Consider the following 20,661-nt stretch of genomic DNA (forward strand, 5'->3'; position numbering starts at 1 on the left):
AATTATTTCCACTACTAATTAATTACCGTTGAGCTCAAAGGTCCTATTAATAAACGGTTAACGAATGTGTATTTATGAAGACGATTTGTGAGACTGGTAAACTTATGATACGTACGATGGTCTTTCGTTCTACACGGTGCATTTCAAGGTCCTGCACCCATCCGTCGGTAAACTGTACCTGGGCTTGTTGCAGTCACCTGAAGTTACTAAACTTCATGAGTGTATGCACTCACTCCACGAACCGTATAATTACAAATCTGAGCGTGGTGAAAGTTGGGCAGCACGCTAACGTCTTTTGTCCACTCTGTGTGCTCGTAAGGGTCTGACCCTTTCACTCCTTTGATTTTTCCCCCGTATCTTTTCTTTGCCTTTTCGTCGAGTCTGTCTTTGTACGGACCGGCATTGTTCTCCTTCGTTTTCTACATAACTTTTTTGGGGGGCAAAGAAAAACCAAGAAGGTATTGGAACTGGAGAATGAATGTTTTGCGGTGCTGCAAATGCTTGCGTTTGATGCGGTACTTGGATTGTTTTGCCACGAGTTCCCGGCATGCAATGTGCGAAAGTCACGTGGTCTGTCAATCTCTATAGGGCTTTGGAGTTGACGTCACGCCGCAATGCATTGTGGGAGCGCAGCTCCATTTTCGGGGTCTACGAATCAAAACAAACACACTGTGTTGGAACGACGACGACAAGAAAGATGCTTAAAAGCAGCTCAAAAGAAAACGGACGGTATAGAGACCGATTGCGTCCAGAGGCGAAGCAGCGGTACTTGAAAAAAAATAGAGTGCATCGCAAATCTGGACCCATTTGAAATACGGCAGTGGAGTAAAGACCCAGACGACTTACCGCCACTGTCCTACCCCGATATCTTCACGTATCTTGTTTGTGGAGTAAGCGCTTACACAGCGAACCAGTTTCGTAATTACAAGTCACTGGAGGCGCACATCCAATTTACAAATGGCATACATATAACGTGCGGAGGGCGGTGAAAGAGGCGAAGCAGCGCTACGGGAGGAAACTAGAGTCACAACTCCAACAGAGTGACTCTAGGAGCCTGTGGCGGGGACTAAGGACAATAACGGACTATAAAGCACCAACAACCGGTATGACGAACGCGGCCGTGACTCTGGCAGACGAGCTGAACACTTTCTATGCTCGCTTCGAGGCTGCAGCTAAGGTCTCCAACAATGCTAGTGTTAGCGGCGCTAACGGCTGCAGACAGGAAGATACTGCCAGCACCGGAAACGTGCTCGTCATCTCCGAGCATGAAGTAAGGAGAGCCTTCAAAAGAGTGAACACCAGGAAAGCAGCAGGACCAGACGGCATCCCAGGTCGTATCCTAAGAGACTGCGTATACCAGCTAGCTCCTGTGTTCACTGAGATATTCAACATCTCTTTATCTCAGTCGGTGATCCCCACATGCTTCAAAGAGTCCATCATTGTTCCTGTCCCGAAGAAACCCCACCCTGCTTCTCTCAATGACTATCGCCCTGTAGCCCTCACCTCAGTAGTGATGAAGTGCTTTGAACGCCTGGTCAGAGACTTCATCATTTCTTCACTACCAGACACACTGGACCCACTACAGTTCGCTTACCGTCCAAATCGTTCCACAGACGATGCCATCTCTCATCTCCTCCACACATCACTCACTCACTTGGACACTAGAAGGGGGAATTATGTTAAAATGCTCTTCATAGACTACAGCTCTGCATTTAACACCATAATTCCCTCCACACTCACCACCAAGCTGGAGCATCTGGGACTCAGCTCATCTATGTGTCAGTGGATCTCCAACTTCCTAACTGGCAGACCACAGGCAGTAAGGATGGGCGGACATGTCTCAGCCTCCACCACTCTCAGCACTGGAGCCCCCCAGGGGTGTGTTCTGAGCCCCCTGCTGTACTCTTTGTACACATATGACTGCGTGGCCACTACCAGCTCCACCACCATCATCAAGTTTGCTGACGACACCGTCGTGGTGGGCCTGATCTCTGATAACAACGAGACGGCCTACCTGAAGGAGATTAGGAATCTGGAGAACTGGTGCCAGAGGAACAACCTCCTTCTAAACGTCAGTAAGACAAAGGAGCTGATAGTGGACTTCAGCACTAAGCAGGAGAGGAACTACCAGACCCCCGTCATCAACGAGTGCCCAGTGGAGAGAGTGGACAGCTTCAAATACCTCGGAGTTCACATCACGCAGGACCTGTCATGGTCCTGTCACATCAACACCGTGGTGAAAAAGGCCCGACAGCGTCTCTACCACCTCAGACGCTTGAGAGACTTCCAACTGCCCTCCAAGGTGCTCAGGAACTTTTACTCGTGCACCATAGAGAGCATCCTGGCGGGAAACATCTTAACCTGGTTCGGGAACAGCACCATGCAGGACAGACGAGCTCTACAGAGGGTTGTGCGGTCAGCTGAGCGCACCATCCGCTCCGAGCTCCCTGACCTGCACTCAATCTACAGCAGGCGGTGCTGGACCAAGGCCAGGAAGATCGTGAAGGACCTCAGCCATCCCAACAACAGACTGTTCTCTCTGTTGAGGTCAGGAAAGCGATTCCGCTCCCTGAAGACCAACACAGAGAGACTGAGGAGGAGCTTCTTCCCGCAGGCGATACAGTCTCTCAATCACACCACCACACAGTACTGACCCACACATATGGTTCTTACACACACACTGGACTTTCTGGACTTTGGTTTTGCACACATTGTTTTTTTGCACAACACTGGTCACTATATTCTTCATTTCCGGTTAATACTTGTACAGCTGCTGTTATTGTGTATATATTTATCTATATTTAGATTTCTTCATACATTCTTATATAGTTCTATATTGTGTATTGTGTATTTTGTTGTACAGTTATTTTATTTTCAACTTTAATTTATATATTTTATCTTATTCCTTCCCAGTTAAATTTACCCTTCATTCTAATTTGTGTTGTACAGTTATTTCATTTTTAACCTTAATTTATATTTTATTCCTTCCTAGTTAAATTGACCCTTTTTAATTTTTCATATTTATTTCCTATCTTATTCATAGCCTTTTCCTTTTTTGTTTTCTTTAGGTCACGAGCAGTTGTCCAAGCATTTCACTACATATCGTACTGTGTATGACTGTGTACGTGACAAATAAAATTTGAATTTGAATTTGGCTGGGTGTAAGATTTGGCTATTTTCAAGCCGCCAAACTCTGAGTACGTCGTCAAAGTAAGTCAGCTGGAGTGCATCGAGTGAAATAGCCATTTTCCACCCCCCACCATAATTAATGTTACACATTTATCATTTAACTGCTAAAATATCGTTATCATATTATATGCCCATACTTGTAAAGTACATGCAAGTTAACACATTGATAATCGGGTAAATTATCAGAATCAGAATCAGAATCAGAATACTTTATTCATCCCGAGGGAAATTAGGGGTTACAGCAGGCAGCACGCTAATGGCGCATCATGCTGACTGTAGTTTTATCTGGAACTGCGAATATGAGTAACTCTCCCAAAGCTAGAAGCCCTGAGTGGAAGAGTGAATCCATGAGATGACAGAGTAATCGTCCCCCCAAAAGCCGCTCCGCAGGCAACGACTAACCTTCCTGTTCTCTTTAAGTGTTTGCATTCAATTAAGCAATAGTGCATCATGGTGAATACTGTTAAAGTCGACTTCTGTGGTCCTTTCTTTGTGTTTTAGTGCACACACAAAGACCCCTCCCTTCTCATACCCAGAAAATGGTGAATGTTCACTTGGGCAGAAGGATCTTATTTAAAAGCCAGATTTGGGCTGTGCTCCCCTTCGAGACTCACACACAAAGCTTAAGAGGATCACACGATACTCAGGATGTGTTTTCTTTCTTTGCTTTCGTCTCGGGGGACTGTGGAGACAAATGGCTGTGTGATCCGGAGTCTCCATCGCGGGTAATGGTGTCTTTTTTTTTTTTACAGGCTTGTTTTCAGAAAAACTGGTCTATAAATAAATCTCTTCAATTTTTCATTCAGTCAAATGCAACACAGTTTATTATCGCTTGACATTTTTTCTCAAGTATGAAAATAACAATATTGAAAATAAATAACAATAAATAATAATTTGAATGACATTGTGATTTTTCATTGACCACCGTATACGTACCACAAAACGATGAAGATTCTCTTTGCATGGTTTCTATATTTCTTATTCTTGCTGATGTAAAACTTTTATTTTGAAAATTCCTAGCACAATTGCATGACGACTACACGTTTCTTTCGTTTAATTTGAATTTTCTCCACCACAAAAGGCTGGAATCAAGCTGAAAGCAGCTGCTCTGTTACAAGTGATGATCAGCATCATGTAAAACTCAATGACTTAAAATAATTTGACTTTTTTTTTTATCACAACCAGAGCTCACACATCACTTACAAGGGGTAAAAAAATTATAATAATAGGGTGACAAAAAGAAAAGGTTCATATACAATTTTCTCATAAAAATGCACAGGTGCTAGGCATACTGGTATCATAGGAATGTGGACTGTGAATTGCTGATCACATGGAAAATGTGCCCATATGATTTACAGTGTGTGGTTTGTGTTTTTGGTTTCTATTCGTGGATTTTAAAGCCCCCTCCCATCACACTCACCTCTGATATTTATATATTTACAGGTCATCAATAAATACAGTTACTGCAAGTGTTCAAGTCAATCGAACGCCACAGAAAGGTGTGAATGAGTATAAACACCACCCTGAATGGAGGAACCCTTTGCTTGCTGGTCGAGTCGATCTATTAAGTCTCTTTGATCAGCTGAAGAGTTTTGTTCCACAAAGACCATCGGAGGCGGCGGTGGTCTGACTAAAACTTGTAAAACTTGATCATTTCATTTGCTTTCTATAAAGATTATTCCTTTTTTTAAAACTAAATTCTGACTGATAATTTTAACTTGGTTTGCTTTCAAATGGGTGACACTTTGAGCATAGCACTTTGGACATGTAAAAGCTGCTTTACAACCCACCTTCTCTCCCAGCTTTCTTGTTATTTTCGACTCAGTTGAAATCATATCTGTGGTCATTTATACCTGTTGCTGCCACTGCCGAGCACAACACTGCGTACTTCCTGTCCCAAGCCCAGATAAATGTGAAGGGTTGCGTCAGAAAGGGCAGTCAAATCAAACACGTGACTCATAATGAGTCAGGGTCCGGGGTGGATAAATGACCACCCCTGATGCTGTTGGCTAACAGGGTGCCGGTGGAAACTGTACTTATCATTAGAAGAATCCAGCATGAAAAGGATTAGAAATAAGTACATCAGATTGAGGTGTTTGGATGGGAACTTAGTGAGGCAATGCCGAGACAGTCCGGACAGGGCAGCTGCCAGGCAGGACGAACAGCACAGACTGCAGTGAAGATTCATGGGTGTTGTGAGGGGGGTCATGTGACAGAGGTGGATGCTACAGAAAGAGTGAAATGGAAGCAGATGATCCACTAAAGAAGAAGAAGCTTGTACATTTGATTATCTTGTAGTTCTTATCTGCATTTGTAGTATAGGCTTGTTTAATATTGTATTTATTTAAAGTGCTTGTAGCTAAATCCAGTATAAGGCATCTTTTCTCATATGAGTTCAATCCTTTTGTGCCTGGTCCCTGACAAGTAAAAAATATAACAACTAACTAACTTACAAGCAATAAAGGAACTGCTGAACACGTGGTCCACTCATTCTCACTGCACAGTTTTTATACTTTGTGAAAGTCTCTGCACTAAAAGGACCACTAATGCAGAATCTTTCCATGACATGACTGGTTGCAAAGTGGCTTGCAGATTCACAGCAACTACATGCAGGCTGAAAGAGTGAAACTGTGGGCTCTGAGAGGTTTAACCAACAGGATGTGTAAAAGAAAACCATGCGGGATGCCGCAGAGACTTTAATCACTTCGTGACCTGAACTAACACGACGCTTAATTTGATTTAAAGTGCCACAAAATTAAATGTATTGTGTGTCCAAGTAATGTGAAACATGCTGTCACTCACACTGGTCCTGTGGTTACATCTCTAAAAATCTCTTTTTGAGGAACTTTCAGGTCATAGTTTTGGGTTTTAAATATTCTGATTCTTTTGGTTTTTCTGTTTCTTTTGTTTCTTTCAGATGTAAACAAACAGAGTTGGTGAACACAGTGAAGCATTTAGTAGCTGCTTCTCTTATGCTTAGACTTATGTTTTTCTAGAGGTAAGTGCCAGAGAGAAAATATAAATAGTTTCACAGGTATTATACTAATTATTTCTAAATTAAATAATTAAACATTTGATCTTTTGAAAGTGGGTTAATTTAAAAAAAAGTCTTTCTTATATCTAGAATTGAATGTATGTTGCCACATTAACTTTCTAATGTTAATATTGTTTTTCTGCCCACAAAGGTTTATTCTTTCTAGGTAAATTTAGTTTGGATAAGATGATGAGAATATGTGAGATACATGCATGGTTACTGTGTGCGTGTGTGTGTATAGAAAACAAAATATGCCATGTGTGCACTTTCCGAGTACACATGTATCCAAACTGGTCTGGCTTCAAAATGGTCCAGAACCAGTGTGCCAGGAGTAAAATCACAGCCAAAGAGACACCCAAGAGTCCCAATGAGTCTGAAGCTGAACCAGATCTACATCTTAGCCAAATTCAGGTCATCACACGTGATTCAGAGATGGTCTGAATGCAGCCAACCTCTCAGGCCAAAGTAGGTCAAATCGGCACAAAAAACCCTCTACCAATTATTACTGAGGCAGATCTGCAGGCGCAGAGACGGGCACCATAAATGATCAGTAAGATAAATTAGAAGAAAGGCTACACGTCTCTGTAGCTGAATAGAAACCATTGTTACAGGTTACAATAAAAGAAAATTCCAACTAAATGTTGTGTCAGCATTTGATAACCACACACAGTCATAGCAGACAATCACCTTGAGATGTTTGAGTGATGATTCTTATTCAATTTTCCTCTGTTTGGGGTCAGATTGAAATGGTCTGTAGGGACGTTCTGACCATATTTTGCCCCAATGTGAGCTAAAGCCAGGAAGTGATTAGCCTTACTTGGCACAGCAGCTGTAGTCAAAGGGGCAAAGGCTAGCTATATATAGAAATATGCACTTATGAAGCTGAATGGAATTCGCTTATCCAGCAGATTTTTATCACATGCCATTTCAGTCCAGGGTTTTATTATAGGGGGAGCTGAAGACTGGACAGCTAACCCTGCAATTAATTCAGTTAGATTAAATCCTACATATATAGCGCCAATTCACAGAAACAGTCGTCTCAAGGTTCTTTTCACTGAGTGTGAAGTGCTCTATTGGGATAATGCGGTGCTCAGAGGACTTTAAGATATGATGGGGCCTGATCATCCAGGACTTTGTATGTGAGGAGGAGGTTTTTAAATTCAATTAGTGGACATACCTCCATCATCTCAACCACAGCCACCCTACGCCGCCCTAATTATCGTGTATCGACCCGCCTGTTTAATCTGTACATCAATAGAAACATACACATCATAGCTTGTGCTTTAAGCGAGAGTTAAGCCATGTAATTATTCTGCAGTAAAAGGCTATTTCCTCCACTTTCACTCTTTGTGCTCGACTAAGAAGTCACCTGAGCTCAGAAAGGAGATGAATGATGTGAGACTAACTGACAGTAACCTTAAACCTCAGGTAGCTGAGCTACTATAGCCACTAAAGTGACTGAGTAGGGTCATTTATGACCCCATTAGATTCTATACTGGAATAAATTGTTTTAAAGGCTAGATTATATCTTTATAACATCATACTATGTTTCCTTTCTCTATGACCAATATTCTAAGTGTTAAGAGGTAAGAAATTATGGGAGTTAACCTGAATTTTTTCCATCAGCTGAGCTGTTTTCATTGCATTATTGGGCTTCTGCAGCACTAAATCACGCTGTTCTTAGTCTGTTACTGTCACAATGCAGCGATAAAAGGTGGAAAATGTAAATAGAAGACAAACACTGCCATCCCAATGGGCCACTTCTTACAGAAAACAATTAAAGTTGTCACAGAAATATACACGTAGGGTCATAAATGTCCCCAGAGGGTCACTTGGAGGTTACTCAAAGCTGTAAAAGCTGTAAATGTGTCTGTTTTTTCTGGAACAAAACTCTTCAGGTAGGAATTATGGAATGTGTTTAACCTTCCTGGAAAGTCGATGAAAGCAGCACGAGCGCACCGAGCTGAGAACAGAGGAAGAAAGCACAACATCAAATAAACAAACACCAGAAGCAGACAGCTGCTTGAGAGAAAAATAAAAACTTAAAATAAAATCTCAGGATAAGTAACGACTTAGTCACTGGCCCCTGCTAGCACATGACTCCGCTGAGATGGAATCCAGCTCGGTGCAGTCCAGGAGCATAAATCCTCAATCGTGATGGCGATGTTAGCAAAAACAAAGTGCCAGCGGGGAAACGACAGACAATTAAACAAGTGCTGTACATTCAAACTCCAGTACACACTCATCAGCTTGGTCACGTGCATCTTTTTGATCCACTAACCTCCCATTTTCACAAACATTGCAATGTCCTCTCCCGCCTGTACCCATCCATTTTCTCCTGAAAGTCTGTGTAATGTCCCTCCTGAGGTTTAGGAGACTGATGCAGCCTCTCTCTAGATCTCTAGCCGCAGAAAGTGTTTTAGTGTTACTCCAGTGATGTGGCAGAAAAGGATGACAACGACAGCTGGAGGTTTCTCCCAAAGCGCGAGCATGTAGGACAAAGCTGGTTTCCTCTTTCATAGCGACGTGGACTGCTTGATGCTGTGAAAGCTGACCCGTGAAGGTGAAGTGGGGATGGACATGGCCTGGGTCATCCTGGCTCGGATCGAGTGCTGCTCCTGCCATCGGTGGAAGCGCTTCCTCACGGCTGAGCGCACCTGTCAACAACAACACCGACAACAATAAGCTCGAGGAATTAAAGAAAACAAAGAATGATTATCTGTCAGCCGACTGGTCGTTCAGCTGAGCCGATTTAATTCTTTTACGCTCACGCTGTTTACTGAGACGCTGCCTCGTGGGTCGCTCCACCTGACTGCTGCAGAATCAGCTGACTTTATTTTTATTTACCTTCATACTGTGAATATTTTCAGAGTGATAGGCTATTTTTCTACCTTTTAATTCACCCTTAACTTTTTTCACAGACTTGACAGAAAGACCGACGTTCAGGAAGTGAAATGAGTCAAACTGCAGTGATTTGTAGTTTCAGGATTCAGTGTTATGCAATGGGACTGCAGCATTTTAACAAGGTAACCGACCTCTTTGGGAGGAGTCTAAATACATGCACACACAGTACTGTGCAAAAGTCTTCAGCTACCCCCTGTTTCTTTATTGTTTCTTTATATTTTGTTTGCTGTTTTGTTTTTCTTTTTCACTCATTTCCAGTCTATGTACCTGACCTTTTTCACAGGAATGTCTTTATGTTTGTTAAGCCACTTAAATTTGATATAAATTATTTAAGGATAAAAAGCACCACTGTTGTGTCTGCAAATAACAGACAACTTAGCATAGAACCAATTTAAAATTGTCAAGAGAAAGAAGTGGAGGAGAAAAGAAAAAGAAGACGTGACCTAAGAAAAAAACAAGAGACTATCCACAGCAGACGAACAGTATCTAAGTCAGATCCTTAAGAAATATGAAAAAGACCTGATAAGATCTGGACTGAAAATCAGTGGTGACAGAAATTATTGAGGGAGATTTTTGGCTAAAATCACAGCCAGTAAATACAGACGAGATCAGGAGAGAGCTGCAACAACAGAGGTACGGCTGAGTGTCTACAGCCATCTGTAAAACACAGTGGAGACTTTATCATGGTTTGGGGCTGTATTCCAGCCAGTGGTGTTGGAGATCTTCTCAAAATTGATGAAATTCTGAATGCAGAAAAATAAAATCAGATTTTGATACATCATACAACACAACATGGAAAGTTTCTGATTGGCAGCAGCTTCATTCTCCAGAAAACAACGATCACAAACATGCTGTCAACCCTTTAAAGACTAAACAATGTAATAATTGCAAAATTACAAAAAAAAGAACTAATAATTTGCATATCTGAATTTACATTTGTGTATTATTTGCAACATCAGACATTTTTTTTTTGCATTTTTTGCTTAAAAATGTATCATGCAATTTATTATTTTTTTGGGGGAAAAAATAACTCAATAACTCAACAACTCAATCATATGTAGTGCACTTGGCTCTAAGAAACCAGAGCATACCTGGATGAAAAAGCCCAGAGCCCAGACCTCAACATTATTAAAGCAGCGAACAGCAAACATCCAAAGAAGAGCTCAGCATGACCTTCAGACGTCCTTGAGAACCATTTCTGAAGACTACTTAAAGAAATTAGCTGACTTAGGGCGAGAGGCAGGGTACACCCTGCACAGTCTCTCGCAGGGCTAGAATAATAAAACTTTTTTTTGCCTAATATAGGCATCTATAGGCATGTGTTTCCATGTATGTTTATATATGTGTCATTGCTACACATATTTCACATTTTCCCAAAATATTAAAAAAACTGTTTGACAGTACTGTGCATATACATATAGCAGTCTCTGCACTGTACAGTCACATTTATGGCCCTCAGCTCATATGTTTCATATACTATACGGTGACAACTGGCTATAAATTATTTTAACGATGATTAAAACGGGACCATCAATCAATCAATCCAAAAATCAATCGCCCCATGTGTCCCATTTCTGTCCACCTCCACAATCACAATTCTTATCTTTCGCTAATCTAAAATGTGAACCACAGAGCATTACTTTAACACACAACTTTAGACTTTACAGGGCAGACTGTCAGATAACTGACCACCATTGTGTTTCACTTGGGTCATGTGGCCCAAAGTAGGATCATTTAATCCTCTACAGATGTTTTTGCTCCAAATGTTTTCCGTTTCTCCTGTATGTGACTGTGGGTATCCTTTGTTCATCTCTTTCATTTTTCCCCCTGCTTTTCCCTGCTACCCTCAGCCTGTAACAAAACACTAAATCAATACCCTGTGTAGGCTGCACATGCTGGTTAAGCTCCTCATTGCAGCTACAACACTGTTCATGATGAGACAGTCGTTCATCATTCAGTCGGCTATCACAGTGTGGGACGGTACCAAAGGGCAAGCAGTCAGCTGATATTACATCTACAAGCGAGTCAAGGAATAACTCGTTAGGTAATGATTGTTCTGTCAAATGACGCCGGGCTCTGAAGCTAAATCAGGTTATGATCCTGCAGGTTTACCTTTATGCCTAGTTTGTGGCTCAGGTGGCACGGCTATGGTCTCTTCAGCAATAAAGGTATTGATTGAGACTTTGGAGAGCATAATAGAACAGTCCATCTAAACACTGTGACGTACCAAATCATTAGCCATTTCTCAGGTGGCTTCCTGCTGTGAAGGATGAAATTCTACATGAACACAAATTTTATGAGATTTTCTAAATTTCTTTGCTATTTTGGAAGCAGGAGTAGGCTTTTTAAACTACAAACTCCGGGCTGAAAAAATAAAGCCAAAACTGCAGTTCCTCTAGCGGCCACTTGAGGCTGTCTTCAAATGAATCAGTCCCCATAGATGATTACAGTCTCATACAAAAATACACTTTGGCCTCTTTGGATAGTTTCTTCCTTAATTAAAACAACTTTAGCGCTTAAAGTGGGCATAGCCACCATTACATCACCCATTGGTTTTGAATGCTGACACTGGCATTATTATTTTTTCCAAGTGACCTTATTTACATGAAAAGGTGGCACGTGATGTATTTGCTGAATTCTCTTTCAAACTGCAGTCTCTTAGTTTTCAGAGAACCGCAGTTACGCTAGTAACCAAACATTCGGCGGAAACACACCACAGCAAACTTAATTAGCATTCATAAGCCATATGTGTGTTCATCAAAGGTCCATAGGCTGTCATGTGTCTAATCTGCATCACTGAACTCGACCTCTCCATCGGGTTTGTGCTTTTGTTGCCTTGTGGAGCCTAAAAGCAAGAAATGATCCGGCTTGATGTGTGATAAATATAGCCCAAGAAGTCTGGGCTTCAGTTTTGGTGAGTGAAACTGAAATATTTAGTCTGTGTGTCAGTGTCACATCCATACAGTTTCAGGATGCAAATATGGTCACTTCTGTCTCCAAAAAACCCCAAAGTGCTAACACTGAGGCTTCATAATGTGGAGTCTAAACTAAACTAATGGGTGTGGACTTCCCGTCATTTTGGGGCACCAGTCACATTGTGATGATGGTCTTTGCTGTGAAAGCTATCAGTCAAATCTGATAAAAATTACACCCACACTGTCATGGCCTGGGTCTAGGGACCCAGGGCTCATGTATTTTAGTGTATGTTTATGTTTATATTTTCCATGTGGTGTTTTGGTTTTCTCTCCATGTTTTTCCGTGTGAGCTTCCAGAGGTTTTGGTGTGCTGAGGAGACTGCGAACCTGGAAGTGTTTCTGCTCTAGAGACAGCCACACCTGCCGCTCGTCGTCCTCTGCCAGCTGCAGCAGATTACGCTCGTCAAGGGAGCGGCATTTAAGACTGTAGCTGAGCTGAGGCCGACGCTGCATCCTTGAGTCAGAACTCGTCAGTACAGCTGTGGACTTGGTATAAACCTTTGAGAACGTAGATTCCCTGCTAACCTGTATGTGTCTATGTTACCAGGAATCTGGAGCGGAGTGTGGGAGTTTTTGGAGTCGCCACTGTTTCACCTTTCATGAACATCTGCACTGTGTGGGATTCAGGGAGAATCGCCACGGGACCACAGTGCTGGGATTTTGTATATAGTTGTGTGTTTTCCACCCCCTGTCAATAAATCCACTGTCCTTCACACAGAGTCTCGCATTTGGGCCCTACTTTCACTGCAACTCCACGGTCTTTGCCATCGCAGCCCGTGACACACACACGCATTTCACTTTTCATATTACAGGAGCTGCAAATATTTTTTTCATTAACCTGTCATTTTTTTTCTCTTGCTTTCTTAATAAATGATCATTTAGTTCACAAAATGCCAGAAAAAAAGTGTGAAGTGTTCAACCTTTTGCTTCAATAAGCAAACACGGAAATTTACAACAAAACCAGAGAAAATCTGAGTTGCTAAAAGCTGCATTCTCTGACAGAAGAGACTACAGTTTGCTTTTCAATTAACCGTAGCTCGATATTGATTACAGAAGTGAACGGCCTAAAAGCCATCTATTGAGTCCAAGGCCAGGAATTAAATCACTCAACCTGCAATCAAACAACAAGTGCTCTGCCACCTGAGCCACAGCCACCAATTTATTAATGCCTGTCAGTGCTGGTAATTTAAGGTGATCTGCTCACAGTGAGGACAAAAACAGAATGAAGTGGCCTAAAATTGTTCAGCATGACACAAAAAATATTCAGTTTCAAGTTGGGCTGAGGACACAAAGGCAAAATCAAAAGCTAATAATGCAACGCTAGCTATCCTCTCTCTCATAAAGAAGAGGAAGAGGTTGTGCCACAAACTGCTTTGAGTGTACCTAAAGATTTCAATACTTAATACTCATTTTTTGGGCAGCTCTCTTCTTACTATTTGCTTTTAAATTTTGAACTGTACACATTGTTGTTATCGCCCAGTTACTCTAGTATTCCAATAAAGAAACAAAATGCCAGGTTTAATTTTTTAAAGCAACATCTGATTGAAAACTAAATTGGTTACAAAATGGGTTTCTACTCCACATGCATAGAATAGAATTACCAAAGCCTGTTTAAAAAATAAATAAATTAAACAACACTTCTCATCAGCTGTCTTCCCCACAGACCAGTCGGCTGAGAAAGCGATCAGGATCCTTGAAGCTCGACTGAGAATGCTTTGTCTGCTCTGTTTTATTCTAGGCAATAAAATAAAACAAACAAACAAACAAACAAACAAACAAACAAACAAAAACCCAACAACACAAATTCCCCTTTACCAGAACAACCAACTATAATGTCGAGCCTACAATATCTCTGATTCTGTTTTTCAGACAAGACAGAGAAACTGCCAGTGGTGGTTCAATCTAAAAATGTTTTTCAGGTAATATCTACAGTTATCCACCCAACATCTCTCTCCCTCTGCAAAACTCAGCTCCATGTAGCTGCCAAAATAGTATTACAAAACCCACTGAGGTCGTCCAGAAGTCACATTAGCTCTAAAACATGCAGTAGTTCAAACACAGAAGATCTGTCAAGTTTGGGCGTGAAGCCTCGCTGTCTGCTCCTTGAACTTTGCCTCGATGTCCATGTTGGACTTTAGATTAAGAAAGTCGAGAACAAAACCCCACACGAGCAACTTAAACTGTCAGCCTCTCTCCCGAGTCTTTTACTTGCTGAGCTAACTGATCCTGACAGTAATTCAGCCACACCATGAGTTTATAATGCTGACATCGGGGCACAGGGGGCGATGTTTGTGACAGTGCACACAAGAAAGTTCGTCTGATCAAGTGCAGGTGTGCTTGAAACGTTACAGCTGTCATGATGCAATAAATAGGTACAGTCGGAGTCGTGCATGAGCTGCTGATGTTTTTCAGCAAAAAACATCCCAGACATGTTTGTAATCTACCAAACAAGGTCCACGTTGTGTAGCCATCTATTTACACCCATTTAGTAAAGACATAAAGATTTCTTCATTGCAGTGATCTGACAGATATTTGCTGCTGAACCTCTTTTGTAAATGAAAACAAGGTCAGCATCTGTCAAAACTAATATACAGCAACCAGTTTTGACCTGGGCGTTAACGTGTCTGATTTAGGCACAGCTGCTGGGATGTTGCTGTTTGAACTACTTGCGTTTTGCTTTTTTTAAAATTTATTTAGAAACAGTATTTAGATCTATTACAGTAAATACAGCTAATCTGTACAGATGTTCTTTATTCCCATAGGAATCATCTAGCGCCCCCTTTAAGCCAGTTTCATCATCAGTTCACCTTCAAAACATCAAGCCACAGCTAGACTTTGTGTTTAACGCTCATGCCCTGAAATAAACAGTGAACATCAGCAGGTTAGCATGCTGGTGTTAGCAGTAAGGCACCACTGTGCTGATCTGCAAAGCACCACATAGCTGCTAGCAGGGCTGCACACTCTAAATATAGTCTTTCTTGATTTGACAGATCTGCATCAGCCTAAAGCTCACCGGCCTCAGCTGCAGCATCTGCTTCACTTCTGCTATCTATTTTGTTCTGCTTGTATCGTGTAAAAGAAACAGAGAAACAACTGCCAGCACGCTCGTAAGCCGCGAGGAAACATCTGCAGATGGTGCAAAGAGGCAATGAGGACTGTTCTTGTAGGAAGGAAGGAACAGGAAAGGAGCAACACTTCATACATTTGTTACTACTTACTGCTTAAAATGTGCAAAGACTTAAATGTGTTAAATGTGATTTTTTCTATGGAGCAGATACCAATTAAAATGCTAAAACTATGACTAATATTAATATTAAACAATGAGCGTATCAAACATAAAGTAGCATTCCTCCGTGCTTGCATATTAATACTGGAGTTCTATTTTCAGAGGGTTTCACCCCTGATTTCGCCATGAAACCAAATTAGGGCTGACACTGTCATAAAGTGTAGCGAGTGATGTCACTTATGTCGGCACATGACAAGTCTTAATTGTGCCCTGAATATAAGTGCTTCGAGCTTTATCACTCTGCTCCCTGCAAAAAAACACACATAGGAACATGCAGCCACCGAAACGGCGAGTGGAGCCGCCTGAAGACGGGGAGATATAAATAAGTGTCTAAAGCAAAAGGGGGTGGGGGCTTTAAAATGTTAAATCAATAAGGCGGTGTGATTCTGCTTACCTCGCTGTTTAGGAAGCAGTAAAATACTGACACAAAGAAACCCTGTGTGAGAGGAAGGGAGAGATAAAGAAAGGACAAAACATGAACAAAGAGGAAGCCATCCAAAACATCAGCGCTGTGATCCTGGATTAATCACATATACACAGCAGCTTATCACACACATTCATTTAATCATTTCCCAGTCCCATCATTACAATTACTCTTTATCCCCCCCCCCCAAAAAAAGAAATCCACCCACACAAATGTCATTATACTCTGATTGTCTCTGAAAGGCTCCACTGTTTAAACAAATTGTACCTGGAAGGATTCCAAGAAGGAGTTGAAGTAGATGAAGACGATTTGAGAGATCTCATCTTCCCCTGGGTTGACAAAAAACAGCATATAGGTGATTCCCAGGAGGGGGAGAAGGACGAGCGTGGCCTTCACGGCTTTCCTGCAGGCGAAGAAACCACAGATCAGACAACCATGACGGACAGGCTCAGCTCACTGTGTGTTAAAGGCTCTTTTTGGATCCTTTTACCTGACTGAGGATTAAGTGTAAATCGTGACTAAGATCCAGGGTCTCTATGCTTCAGGTACAGCAGAGCACATTCAGTTCGTGGCTTTTTCACAATAGCATGGCTCATTTACACACAAGGTGTCCTTTACTGTCCAGTGGAATTACTGAGAAGAATAAGTCACTCTCAACTAGACATTCAGCGTGCAGGGTTTTATTGTGAAGGGGCATGTTTTAACCCAAACCATTCACTCAAACCTAGCCTTACCCAGTTTTTGCTGTCTAAACCTGACTAAATACTATTTAGTACATTAAACCAACCAGATTTTTAGTGGCTAAATATTTAGGCTTTTGCACCAAACCTAACCAAGTCAGTTTTAGTGGCAAAACCAAACCAAATCCTTCTTAGTGCCCAAACCAAGCCAAACATAATCACATTATTTTTAGTTGTTTTTCACAGCGAAAGTGAAAACAAGTGAAAAAAAAAAAAATCAAATAAATTATCAAATAAAAGAAAGCAAAGGAAAGAGACACAGATGATCCAAAAGGACATGAAAGAAGATTTCCTGAATGGAAAACCTGCAAATTAAGTCTTCAAACTTCCAACTTCCTAATGTGTCTCTAAAACTGGCTAATGTAGTTGGCAGACTTGCCAAGGAACACATTTTCTATAACAGGTAGAAGCAAAAGCAAGTGGTATAAAAAAAAAACCACACTACAATGAGGAAGTGTTTTCACAGCAGGTAACGTTCAGTTCACCTGTACTGGATTGTCTCTGATGTCGTAGAGGCTCGCAGTTTGGTCATCAGGATTCGTACGATGTTGAAGAGGAAAATGAAATTGATCTGTGGAGAAATCAAACAAAGTAAGCATGGTACTGATTATGTAGGAAATTTTATCTGAATTTTATCTCTTTTATTCTGACTGGGTAATATGGTGTCTGGTGGGTAAATACTGGAACAAGTGTCTGTATATTTTGTGATAGTTTCATCCTTAATGTTTTTCTTTTTTTTTAATGATATGGACTAATCTCATCTGAAATAAATAAAGGTCCTGTAAATCAATGTGAACCTCTTTATGAAGGCTTTACAGTGCGTGTCAGTGTCAGAGAAAGGTTATTTTGTTTCCATCTACTCCTCATTGATGTGCTCTTCATATTGCTTAACCCCTTTCACCTTTCGTTTTCCTTTAAATGGCTTTTAAAATGATTTTAAACCTCATTTTCTGACATTATTGACTGCTGCTCACTGAGGTTCAAGGTTTCTTCATTAGCACCCAGGGCATACTTGTTGTGCAGTAGATAGAGTCAGAACTACAGAAGTGTTGCATTAATATAGATTGAAAAAACCACAAAGGTAATAAAGTAAAAAAAAAACAAAAAACAAAACCACATTAAAACCTTACATTTAAAAATTAGTCAGGGAAGGTGAACCAAAGGAATGTGAGCTGTTCTTTGCAAACACAGGACTCACCTATAAGATTATAAGCCATTTTTGTGGTGAATTTTTGTTTTGCAGAGAATATGTCCCACATGCAAATCACGTTTCCTTCAAAACATACAGTATGTGTTGTTGCAATTCACTTGTGCTTTGGCATGCTGCTCAAACTGCCAACTCTGGGGCTGACAAATGGCCATTTGAGGCTGGCTCCAAGAGCAAATCGGTCCCCATAGACTTGTGTATTAAAATGCCCAACTTTACTGCAGAAATAAACATGTTTACAGCCTGGCTTTGCCTGCTAGGCTTCACCTCAGTTAATTGGGGTCACTCAACTGGACCACTTGACTGTATTTCTGTCAAGATCAGTAGAGTCAAAATATGATTGCTATTCCATCTACGGTAATTTATATCCGGCTGTGCTGCAAGGATCACGTTCCACAAACATGTGTGGAAGGCCTAAGGCAGGGACAGCGGTGGTACAGAGCAGGCAACAATGACATCGATGAGACTGAGGTAGTCAGGCATGGTGTGAAGAGGAGGGACCTGATAGAACGTGGGTTGCAAAGCTTCTTGCAGAAGCAGCAACAGCCATATGCATGGTAAAGAAGCTTAAATATCTAGATTGATATGGGGTTTACCAAAAGGATGTGGAGAAGGGTATTAGATGTGCTAGCTGCTTAATGAGGCCCATTCCCAGTTTGTAGTACCATAATCAGTTATCTGTCCAATAATATGGCAGTTATGATCACAAGTCTGTACCTGTGTCATTACCTGTGCAGTTTATGAATACAGCTTAATAACCAAGCTCTGCTAATGCTAACATCTCATCCAAGCAAGGTCTGAAGCTGAAGCTTTAAAATGTGCAGACACCAGCGTGACACGACATGCTGTTTGTGGACTTTAGGCAGGTTTTCAATTCCTGATTAACTCATTCACTGCCATTGACGTCTATAGCCGTCAATTGCAGTGAATGAGTCAATGGGTTTAACTCATTCACTGCCAATGGCTGGCAGTGAATGAGTTAAATATTGCAGTTTGTTACATTTCACATTTAAAAGTTATACACAAACATTTAGTGCCATTGAAAGAATGGTAGCTGGGCAGGTCAGTGCATTAACACAGATTAATATGTCCAGTTGCAAATGTACTTGCATATACTTGTTGAGGTCATGTACTTTGGTACATTTTTTGATGCACCTTCACTAGTACTTTCAGCTACTGAATATCAAGCACCGATGATGACAAAGTGCTTCTAGAAGAAAAACAAATATTTTGAAGTCCCCATCTAAGTGAATGGGGTAAAGGGGCATATGTTTAGCTTTAAAGATCACTGGGCTGTTGTAAGGATGTGGATTGTTGGACCCAAATGCAGAATGCAGGTGACAAAAAAATGAAATAAAAGATGAGTTTTAAAAGCTGAGGAGAAGTTCATGACAATAATGTCCAAAATGGAGTTTGTTATATAACCACGAGTGGCATCGAATAACCCAAGACTGCACACAAAGCTGCACAAACTAACCCTTGAACAATATAACAGTCAGCACTAAGCACTGAAAACTCACATAATAAAACAGGAACTAAAGTGTAAAGTTACTACAATGATAATGAAAACTGAACATGAATCAAACCTCACCCTCACAATAATCAGAAACTTAGAGGGCTTTAAAAGCAATAAAACTAAATCCTGTACAAACCCGAACAGAGAAATATTAAAGGATCCAATGCTTAACTCAAGAAAACTGTAGGATTATGACATGAAAGTAAAGAATCACCAATAAGAGCCAATAAAAAGCGTTTCAGAAGTTTGGCGTCTTTGCACCAAAACAAGGTTTAAAAAGGTTTTTCCCTCCTGAAAAACATACTATGCACAGGCACAGGTCAACGGCCGCCTTTGGCAGATCAGACTTCGCCCAGATTCCCAGATCTCCTTCTTATTTAATATCTCCTTATCATCCATCCATCCAATTCAATTCAATTTCAATTCAATTTTATTTATATAGCGCCAAATCACAACAAAAGTCGCCTCAAGGCGCTTCATAGATACAGAGAAAAACCCAACAATCATATGACCCCCTATGAGCAAGCTCTTTGGCGACAGTGGGAAGGAAAAACTTCCTTTTAACAGGAAGAAACCTCCGGCAGAACCAGGCTCAGGGAGGGGCGGGGCCATCTGCTGCGACCGGTTGGGGTCATCCATCCATCCATCCTCTTCTGCTTATCCACTTCAAGATCATGTAGGAAGCTGGAGTCTTGTTGGGTGATGTAGACCTTTATCATTAACACATGATACGGCTACATAATGTACCCACTAACTACATACTAATTAAACTCCATCCATCACAGCTGTGAAATGCTACACGTTAAAACACACTGACAGTTTATTTTTATTATAGATTTTAATCACTTTTAGCTGATGATAGTTTTAGTGTTTCAATACGGGGCTTCTGCTGCTTTTACACACAAGTAAAATGATTTCTTCTTCCACCCTTTATGGCAGCAGGATGGAGATGACTCAAAATAAACAGAGTGTGCGTGTTGATGGTGTTGAAGTACACGTCAGTCAACGTTAACAGCTTCTGTACAACAAGGAGCTCTATGTCGATAAGGCACTAAGCTGTTTAAGGCTTTAGTTAAACAGGAGGCTTTACTGGCACAGAGAGAAATCTAACATAATGCCTACATTCTCCTTTAATCTTGCTTAAAAAATGTTCTTTGTGTATCTAAAGTGCTTCTTGAGATTATTTTTCCACTGTGTGACGAATGACAAAATCAATAGCTTGTGAAATAAGTGTGAAATATGTCACATGGGAGTAAAAATAGACATAGGAATACTTTCCAGGGCCGGTTTGACCCGACCTTGGCTCGAACAGATGTATGGCAGCCTCTCAGGGACCCTGCACTCTATTGGTCTAACTAAGCTCATGCAATTTTTAATAACATCCCA

At 41.1% G+C, this 20,661-nt stretch overlaps 1 protein-coding gene across 1 annotated transcript in view; it reads right to left on the reverse strand.

Annotated features, from left to right (window-relative positions):
- Positions 1 to 3,995: 3,995 nt before the first annotated feature.
- The window catches only part of LOC146703641 (corticotropin-releasing hormone receptor 1-like), a 100,653-nt gene continuing 83,987 nt past the window's right edge, over positions 3,996 to 20,661 (reverse strand). The window contains exons 11-14 of the mRNA XM_085466957.1: positions 17,038 to 17,123; positions 16,080 to 16,215; positions 15,783 to 15,824; positions 3,996 to 8,880 (exon numbers count right to left, since the gene is read on the reverse strand). Of these exons, the coding sequence (XP_085323083.1) occupies positions 8,740 to 8,880; positions 15,783 to 15,824; positions 16,080 to 16,215; positions 17,038 to 17,123 (405 nt within the window). The 3' untranslated portion in view covers positions 3,996 to 8,739. The remainder of the gene's footprint in view (positions 8,881 to 15,782; positions 15,825 to 16,079; positions 16,216 to 17,037; positions 17,124 to 20,661) is intronic.

This window comes from Copadichromis virginalis, linkage group LG8, assembly GCF_057382275.1.
Source record: "Copadichromis virginalis isolate Kocher_CV1m ecotype Utaka linkage group LG8, C_Virginalis_male_GT1.1, whole genome shotgun sequence".
NCBI lineage: Eukaryota > Metazoa > Chordata > Actinopteri > Cichliformes > Cichlidae > Copadichromis > Copadichromis virginalis.